Source organism: Terrapene carolina, unplaced genomic scaffold (assembly GCF_002925995.2).
Source record: "Terrapene carolina triunguis isolate 2854851 unplaced genomic scaffold, T_m_triunguis-2.0 Scaffold235, whole genome shotgun sequence".
NCBI lineage: Eukaryota > Metazoa > Chordata > Testudines > Emydidae > Terrapene > Terrapene triunguis.
The window spans coordinates 3056535-3066470 of NW_020664586.1; the positions used below are offsets into that span (position 1 = coordinate 3056535).

Consider the following 9936-nt stretch of genomic DNA (forward strand, 5'->3'; position numbering starts at 1 on the left):
AAAATACCCCTCAGCCAGGGGACGGGTGGTCACTGTCAGGGTCAAGGGGGAACCTCACCACCACTTAACCAGCCCTTTCATAAAGGAAGGGGCCGGCCTGGCAGGCTTGCTGTTGGAGACGAAGCACCTCTGCCAGCAAAGCATCGGGTCTTGCTTTAAAAATGGCCAGGGATGGAGAAGCCACCAGCCCCCTTGGGAAGTTGTTCCAATGGTTAATTACCCTCCCTGTTAATTACTCTCCCTGGGGTAGTTACCAGAGAGTCCCTGTGTCCCAGCCTGGGAGCATGAAACTGACACGGACGAGGTCAGGTTTCAGAGTAGCAGCCGTGTTAGTCTGTATCCGCAAAAAGAACAGGAGTACTTGTGGCACCTTAGAGACTAACACATTTATTTGAGCATAAGCTTTCGTGGGCTACTGTGTCGCTCTCAGGCGGGGTGGGGGAGATAGACACTGAGGTTAGGGGCTGGCATGAAGGACAGCGCCCCCAAGCATGGCCTGAGGGCAGCCCCCTCCTAGGAATCCCTGCAGCTGGGGTTGGGGGAAGTGCATTGGGCTGCCCCTGGAATTGGGGATGAGGACCAGCCCCCAGGCTTCTCTCCTAGCCCATGCCCAGCAGGTGTCTGGTGGACAGTTCCAGTCCTGTAGCCCAGGCCACCTTAACAAGCTCAGTCTGACGCCATCCACAGGGGAGGAGATCAGCAGGGCTGGGCTGTGCCCGGGTTGCTTAAAAGCAGCAGCAGCAGAGGAAGGCAGGGACAGGGAGCAAAGCAGCAGAGATGGAGCTGTACCAGGTGCCCGCGGGCTCACTGGATGCCTGGATCGCAGAACATCTCCAGCCCAGCGAGGAATTCCAGCTGCAGGTGAAAGACACTGTCCGGAGGATCTGTGATTTCCTGAAGGAGACGTGCTTTGACGACATCAAGGTGTTCAAGACGGTGAAGGTGAGTCTGTTCTGTACCAGCTGTCGGTGTGAAAGAGCTTGTCAGGGCTCCTTTGGTGCAGGCGAAAGCCTGGGTGCCTACGCTGTGATCAGGGGAAGCCGAAACCCCCAGCTGGACAGGCCAAGGGATGCCGAACGAGGCTGCCACTTACAGCTGGCTACAGGGGGTCATTATCCCAAATCCGCCCTGGCTTCCTCTTTGCCAGTGAGGTCAGGTAGGAACATAGGAGCTGCATTGTCAGGTCAGAGCAGTTTTAGCCCAGTAACCTATCTCCGACAGTGACCAACACCAGCTGCTTCAGAGGAAGGCACAAGATCCCCTATAGGGGAAGTTTCTTCCTGACCACAGGCTGTTAGTGGTTGGTTTATGCTCTGAAGCATGAGGGTTTGTCTCCCTTGTACATTTCTCTTTCTGCTGAAAACAAGTAGGGATGTTCTAGTTATCCTTTGAATGTCTAATCCTGCGGAGAGTGGCCTCATTGAGTGAGTTCCACAGGTTAACTATATGCTGTCACAAAAAATACCTTTGAGCTGTTTTAAATGTGTTGCCTTTTAATCTAGCATTATTAGACATCTGATATATCTTCTCTGAATCAATGGCTCCCAACCTTTCCCCTGTTGGGTCACTACCTTGTAATCAACACTCCCTTTACCAATAACAGGACAGGAAGTTTGCAAAACCTCTCCCCAGTCCCATTTATTACGTCCAGAAAAATTATACTAAAAGACAGTTATTGAGATTGCAACTCAAACATTAGGAAATGCCAGAGGTAAGGTGCCATTTTTACCTCAATTCGGCCCCATTGTGCATATGTATTACAATACAGGGTTTAATTACATGATCACATCTTATTTTTTCCATGGGACCCTGCCTCATTCAGAGCACAGGGTGCTCTACGGGTGAATCAGGGCCAGGTAGTGAAGGAGACTGTTGTCTGTAGGATCCCTACAGACTTTGCAGCAGATGGAAGATGTGCAATGAATGGGGCAGGGGGTTCCAGGAAGGTCTCCTGGGTAAGACAGTTGAATGCTGCCCTGGAGAACTGGATTCTCTCCCTGCCTCTGCTACTGAGTTCCTGTGTGATGCTGGGCAAGTCACTTACCCCAAACTGTGCCCAAAGTGTGCATTCTTCATTTTTGGGGTGCTCAGTTGGAGCCCCCGGGGTCTGATTTGCAGAATTGCTGAGTGCTCACAGCTGCCACTGAAGCCAACGGGAGCTGGGCTTTCACTGTACAACGTGCTATATAAATACTATGTTATCTGTGGGGCTGGCCAAACTCTGACATATCTGTACTGAGCATGTGCGAAGGGAGATATTTCAAAGGTTCTTAGCTTGGGCAAAGTTGCGGGGATTTTCACGGGCATGGCAAAAGGCGCATCCCTGAGACGCAGGTCACCCTGCTGCCAATTTCAAGTCTCTGCCCCAAAGCACGAGTGGGTGATGTTAGACCATCATCAGTGATCAGAGGGGGCTGCGGAGGGAGGGCGCCCCAGCAGTGTACACTACAACACTGGATTCATCTCAGGAATATTTTCTATCCCATCCTAACACTTCTGGTTTGTTTCTGGCTACCCAGCATGGGGGGTTGTGCCAGAGGGGTGACCCGGCTGAGCAGGTGCAGGGGCAGCTCAGCGCCCTGAGTTTGTTGAGAGGGCAGCGCAGTGAGCAAATGCTTCTGTTTCTTGGCAGGGCGGCTCCGCAGGGAAGGGGACGGCCCTGAAGAACAATTCGGATGCGGATCTGGTCCTTTTCCTCAGCTGCTTCTCCAGCTACCGGGACCAGATGGAGAACCGTGCGGCTGTGCTTGACACCGTCAAGCAGAAGCTGAACCGGTGCCGACAGACCATCGACTTCAGCGTTGACGTGGAGGTTTCCCAGCCGAAGGAGAAGGGCACCTGCCCGCGCTCGCTCTCCATCACCATCCAGTCGAAGAAGCGGTGGGAATCCATCGAGGTGGACGTGCTCCCGGCCTACGATGCCTTAGGTAGGGACTGTATCCCTGCCCCTCAGCTCGGCCTCATGGGCCCCAGGGCTTATCCTGAGAGAGCTTATGGGAATGAGGGTACAGCCTATGTATGGGACACAGCAATAGCCCAAGGCCCATTGGGACTGGACTCCCCTCAGATCTGTGTGTGGTGACCCTCCCTCCACTCTCTCCCCCAGGACAGGTGACTCCTGGTAGCAAACCTTCCCCCCAGGTCTATGAGGATCTGATTCAGGCCGGAGCTGGGCCCGGTGAGTTCTGCACCTCCTTCACCGAGCTGCAGAGGGACTTCGTTAAGCGTCGCCCGGCCAAGCTCAAGAACCTGCTGCGGCTGGTCAAGCACTGGTACAAAGAGGTGAGGTGTCCTGCCCTGCCCCAGTCAGTGATACCCACTTTGCTCCTTCTCACGCTCCGCCAGCCCTAGGGGTTATCACTGTATGTTAATGCGGGTTCAGCTGAGGAGCTCTCCCGGCTGACAAAAGAACCTCCCACACCTTAAAAACCCCTCTGGAATAAAGCTACTGAAGGTGATCACAGGATCCCCTCCACCTGCCAGCGCTTCTCAAGTCATTCCAGAAGATCACTTTGCTTCCCAGAATTTTGCTTGCCGGAGGTGGTGGTCATCTCGGCTTAAGCTGGTCTTTCCTAGCTCGCTGCTCCCCTGGATGCTCTTGGGGTGGGCTGCGGCTGCTGGTTCCATCACCCCATCAAAGGGCCCTGGGTGTCACTGGAGACAGACGGGACACTGGACTAGATGGATCTTGGCTCTGATCCAGTCCGGCGAGTTTGCTGAGTCCCTCTCTAGCAGTCCCAGAATATCTGTCCAGATCACTGGTCCCCAAACTGTGGGACACTCCCCCCTAGGGGCGCACAGAGGAACATTCAGGGGGGACACCACAGGGCCTGGGCCAGCCTCCACAGAGGGCAGGGAGGGAGCGCCACCCAGCCCTGCTCTGCCCCCAGCTCCAGCTCTGCCCCCAACCCCGTGGCTCCGCTCCTGGCTGCAGCCCCAGCCACAGCTCCGGCCCTGGCCTTGGCCCCCGGCTCCCAGTTCCCGCATGGGTGCGGACAGATTACATTATGGGTAAGGCGGATGCGACATGAAAAGTTTGGGGACCACTGGTTTAGATGCCTTAGGTCACTTTGAGGCAAGCGCTCACGAGATCTTCTGATCATGGATTGGACCAGAGGTTAAACAACAGAATCATTGGCCATCTTGAACAGAGTCTGACTGGGAAACAGAATCCATTAAAAATAATTAAAAAACAAAACAATAATTTATATATAGATAGAGAGATATAAATTCCTCATTGGAACTAAATTGTGTAGCTTCATAACAAACAAACACTCAAACATCCAATCTCGCATGTGTCCTCCTCTAATCTCAGGGCAAGCAACTGAACAAAGAGCAAATTTCAGATAATGATTTAACGACCTATTTGCTGCTCACTTGAGTGGAAATTACACTAGCCTGTCCAATGACACTTTACAGGGTCGGGAGAGAAGGATTTTCTTTATCCTAATAAACACCTGAAATGAGTCAGTGCCTGATGCCACAGCCTGTGGGGACTTCACAGCAGCAGTGGAAATAAAATGTGGAGCCTTCCGTTTCAGAAGCACGGACCTCTGCCACCTGAGCTAAAGGAGAATCCCCACTAGATGTTAGCAATATAGGGTCTTGACACACAACTGAGCAGGTCTGATTACACACACACACACACTCTCTCTCTCTCTCTCTCTGTCTCCAGCTGGTACATTACACCCCGGCTCACCTTGTCTGGCCACTGCTAAGTAGTTGAGGGTTGTGGTGAGCACAGGACATGGGCAGGGGAGAGGTCAGGGGAGGGCACCCACCTGCCCAGGCAGCAAGAGGGATTTGAGGCCCCTGTACTCCCACCCCATCCCATGTCTCAGGCTGGCTTCCCCCCATCTCCTTAACAGATTTCCAAGACAACTTCGGGCTTGCCCCCCAAGTATGCCCTGGAGCTCCTGACCATCTACGCCTGGGAGACCGGCACCAAAGGGACGGAGAACTTCAGCACATCCGAGGGGTTCCGCACGGTGATGGAGCTGCTGTGCCAGTACCAAGAGCTCTGCGTCTACTGGACCGAGTTCTACGATTTCCAGTCCTCCGTGATAGGGACCCATGTCAAACGGCTGCTGCGGGAGCCGTGGTGAGACCCTGCATCTGCTCCTCTCATCTCTGCGCGGCTCACTCACGTCTGGCTGCAGCTCGGCCTTCCTTCTTGCGTGGGCGGGAGGCTCTGTCATACCCGGGGACACGCGAGCAGAGAACTGGCATCTCTGCTCAGCGTCTCTCAGCCCTGCCACCCCCGAGACCGCTGCAGTTACACTCAGCACCAGCCAAGCAAGATGGCCGGCCCAGCACGCCCTGCACCATGTGCAGCCAGGCAGCCTCTGGGGGCGTACGCCCAAGCGGAGCCGCGGCCCCATGGAGCTCACTGGCCAAACCCAATTAACTGAAGGGAGCAGGATTCCACCCGGCAGCACCCGTATGAGCATGAAAGGGTGGGGGGCTCACAGCCTGGCACAGGTCTGTCCCCCACTCCGCCACCATTACCCTGTGCCTCAGTTTCCCCATGGGCATGATGGGGATGATGACACTGACGGGGTGAGGGCTCGTGAATGATTGCGTGTGGTACCCGGCAACACCCCTCGGCCAGCACTAGAGATGGGTGCAATAGTATATCAGGGACTAGGGCAGCAGCTGTCTCCAGCCCCTCAGCTGCCTGGACACTGGCTCTTCCAGGGTGGGTGACCCTGGACCACACTCACCCTCCACCATTGCCCCATCCGCGAGCCCCTGGGACTCTGGCTCTGGTCGGCCAAGCCTGAGACTCCCTCCTCCAGCTCCCCTATGCGGTGCCTGAGCCGGGGCAGGCAATGTGGGCAGCAGGCAGCTGAGATGTGTCAGCAGCCTGGACGCAGAGCAGGGCCCGGCTCCTGGTAGAGAGGGAGCGGGCTGGGGCACACAGCAGAACCTCTGGCCACGTGGGCAGGTGGCTCAGCCCAGGAGCCATCGACAGAGAGAATCCGTTGTGTGTTCACAGCCCCGTGATCCTGGATCCAGCCGACCCGACGGGAATCTTGGGGCAGGGAAAGAGCTGGGACCTGCTGGCGAGAGAAGCCGCCGTATGCCGGGACCAGCTGTGCTGTAGGAACGGCCTCGCCCCCATCCGCTGCTGGGACGTGCAGGTACCGACGCCTCGCAGGGCCCCTTCCCACCCCCACCTGTGATGAGCTCTTCCCTGTTCAGAGCCTCCCGAGCATGGAGTAGCCGGGAGGTCCCCCCATGGCCCCTGCTCCTGCCCCACTCCCCACAGCGCCCCCTGCTGGGAGAAGCTGGGACTGGCGTAGCCGGGAGCTCCCCCCACAGCCAGTGCTCCTGCCCTCTCCCCACAGCACCCCCTGCTGGGAGAGGCTGAGGCTAAAATTGCTGCCCCTGCCACAGCCAGCACTCCTGCCCCCTCCCCACAGCACCCCCTGCTGCGGAGGCTGGGGCTGGTGTAGCTGGGAGCTCTCCCACAGCCAGTGCTCCTGCCATGCTACCCACAGTGCCCCCTGCTGGGAGCGGCTGGGGCTGGAGTAGCCAGGAGCTCTCCCCACAGCCAGCGCTCCTGTGCCACCCCACAGCGCCCCCTGCTGGGAGAGGCTGGGGCTGAAATAGCTGGGAGATTCCCCTCCCCCCACAGCCAGCACTCCTGCCCAGCTCCCTGCTACAGAATCTGATGGGACCAGAGGTGCAGAAAACGTTCATGTTGGGATTCCACTCCCCAGCCGAGGTTACTATGCCAGGGTGCCGTTAGAGGTTCACCGCTGCCCCACCTGGGCTGTCCTATCCCCACCCATGCCCGTCTCCTTGTCTCTATTCCAGCCAGCCAGACCCATGCAGGTGATGGTGAAGCAGCTCTCAGGGGTCAGCCTGGCCCTGCGGCTGAGCCCATACACTACCCTATGGGAGATTAAGGAGGAGCTCGAGCGTGCATGGGGCATCTCTCCCTACACGCAGCGCCTGGCCCTGCAGGAGCCTGGCCTGGGAAACCAGCTGCTCCTGGACGATCAGACCCTGGCATCACACGGCATCTTCTACGACACCACGGTTCTGATGCTCAGGACCGAGCCCCAGGAGATGGAGATCTTCGTGAAGGACCATAACAGTAGAACCATCCCCTATGGCGTCCACGTCAGTGACACCGTCCTGGGTCTGAAGAAGAAGATCGAGGATCGCACGGGTGTCTCCGCCAGCCAACAGCGCCTGACGTTCAACAGCAAAGAGCTGCAAGACGACTACACGCTTGCCCATTACAGGATCCGGAGCAAGAGCACGGTCTACCTGCTTTTGCGCCTCAGGGGTGGGTAAGATGCTCACTGGGTCACTGGGACCTGCACCCCGGCAGAGAGAGCATCACAGTGGACTATGTTTCCCAAGATTCTTTGCATGATAATTCAGGGCTTTGCTAATGCCCCCCACGTTCCAGAATCAGCACCGCGTCCTTCTGTAGTGCCAGCCCATCCCCATGCCTCCTGCTGCAGCTCCTGGGAGCTCTTTCCTGCCGCTCCATAGCCCGTTTCAGGATGTACTGCCCCCAGTGCAGAGTTGGGTGCTGGGCACCCACCAGACATTGTTCATTAGTCCCCTTCCTCCTCCCTGTCCTCCTAGGCTGAGTCTTAGAACCGGATCCCAAAATGCCACCCTCTCAGCTTGAGGCTGGCGACAGAGGCTGCCTGTGAGGGGAAGAGCCCAGCTGGGCCCCATTGTGATTCTGGGCCTAAGGCCAATGTGGATAGGTTGGGAGAGCCACCTGGGGTGTGGGTCTCGGGAGCCACGGGGCAGGGTACCAAGCTAGTGCCCTCAGAGGCTGGGGTAGGAACAGCTGGGTTGATATTTCAGCAGCACCCTGAGTGCTCGCCAAAGACCCTTATCCTGCTGCCAGGCCTCTGCCACTTACTGTGTGGGTGACTGGGCCCCACTGCAGGCTCCAGCCGGTAGTGGAGGGGGAGATAGTGAGGATGTGGCAGATGAAGGAGGGATGTGGGGGCCATGGGGAACATTCATACACCCCTATCCATGCCCCCATTGATGACCACACAAAGGGTTAATTATATGTGGGAAATATCTCTGTCCTGCCTGCTGCCCCCAACACTTAGCAGAGACGATGAGCAGCCAACGGCAGGTGCAATGCCAGGATCAGCCAGCAGGGGGAGGCAAAGGGAAGCATCCAGCTTCCCTCCTGTGCCCGACTGTGCACACAGCAGCACTGGCTGCATCCAGGGCGGGGGGGCTCACTCTGCAGCATGGCCCCCCACATGTGCTATAATGTATATTCTGCTTACTGTATTTTTCACTCCATGCATCTGATGAAGTGGGTTCTAACCCACGAAAGCTTATGCCCAAATAAATTTGTTAGTGTCTAAGGTGCCACTCCTCGTTGTTTTTATTAAATTGAGAGTCGCTCTCAATCAGCGTTTGCATTGCAAATAGGATGACCAGACAGCAAATGTGAAAAATCGGGACGGGGGTGGGGGGTAATAAGAGCCTATATAAGAAAGACCCACAAATCGGGACTGTCCCTATAAAATTGGGACATCTGGTCACCCTAATTGCAAACCAATTGCTGAGAACCCAAGAGAGTAGGGTTAGGTCATTTTTGCTGCATTCCCTGAAATCAATTTATTCCTGGACATGTTTGGGAACAGACAGAGCCTGGATTTTTTTTTTTCCCCTAATAACAAGAAGTGTTCTACGTTAGATGCACTGAAGTACTGACAGATTTCAGAGTAGCAGCCGTGTTAGTCTGTATCCGCAAAAAGAACAGGAGTACTGAGAGCACCTTCTAGACATCGCCAGCCCATTGGCTAATGACAGAGAAGAGAAAGCTCGGCTGGAGGTCATATCTGTTGGATAATGTGGTATATTTGGGTGTTTTGTTAACTGCTTTTGCTTTAGAAAGGGCGGAAGAAGGGGAACAGAGAGAGATCAGGCAGCGAAAGAGAGAATTAAACAGAACCAAGGAGTGTGATGGATTATTTTTCACTGGCAATTTTTAAATCAGGAGTGGATATTTTTCTAAAGGATCTGCTCTAGTTCAAAGGAGAATTAATTCAGGGGAGTTTTCTGGCCTGTGTAATGCAGGAGGTCAGATTAGATGATCACAGTGGTCCCCCTTGGTCTTGAAGACAATGAAAAAGAGCAGAGGACTGTGTGTTAAAGGGGGAAAGAGTCAGAATGTGCCAGTGCCCCAAATCTGCGACCTCAGGTATGTCACATCACCTCTCTGCGCTCTGGTTTCCCTATGGATAACACTGGCCCGTCTTGCAGTGGGGCAATGAGAATTTACGCTATGCTGCTGGCAATGTGGGCAGGCCAGGGGGGTTGTAGGATGGTCCTTTCCAGTCAATGGGGGGGAAGGCCCCTGTGGGATGGGAAGCTGGAGCTACCCCGCGGCTTGGGGCTAGCGGGGCTTAGCCAGTTCCTGCGCACCCATGGCCAGCACAGCCTGACCAAGACAGCAGTTCTTTGGGACTCACAGTGGGGGAGCAGTGATGGGGCTGGCAGATGTGTTTGCTGGAGGGAGGACATCCCTAGGTTGTCTCAGTCCCACAGGTACCTGTGGGGGCAGCCCGGGACCCCCTCTCTGGAGTCCAATTTCTTCAACTGCTGGCAGATCTTCCTTACTGAGTTCAAATCAGCCAGGCCGAGTCAGTGCCATCCAGGGTCAGGGCCAGATGAACGCAGGGGCTTTAGGGGCTTCACCCCAGGGCCTTGGCCTAAGGGGGACCCCACAGGCCCACAGGCTGGATGTGGCCCCCTGCTTCTTTTCATCCGGCCATACACCAGTCCCCGAGCCTCAGAGCTGCCCCCACCCCACGGGGTTGGAGCCGCGAGCACCGGCTGACCGGCATGCCCCTAGGTGAGAGGCGTTCAGGGAATCTCTGCATGCTGCCCCTGCCCCCAGTGCCAGCTCCGCAGCTCCCATTGGCCGGGAAC

At 56.1% G+C, this 9936-nt stretch overlaps 1 protein-coding gene across 1 annotated transcript; it reads left to right on the forward strand.

Moving 5' to 3' along the window:
* The first annotated feature begins 532 nt into the window (after positions 1-532).
* LOC113407681 (2'-5'-oligoadenylate synthase 1-like) lies at positions 533-7324 on the forward strand. Its single transcript, XM_026657045.1, has 6 exons — positions 533-942; positions 2633-2927; positions 3107-3282; positions 4869-5101; positions 5999-6143; positions 6823-7324. Exons 1-6 carry the CDS (start codon positions 778-780, stop codon positions 7306-7308), a joined length of 1500 nt encoding a protein of 499 aa, XP_026512830.1. The 5' UTR covers positions 533-777; the 3' UTR covers positions 7309-7324.
* Positions 7325-9936: the final 2612 nt, after the last annotated feature.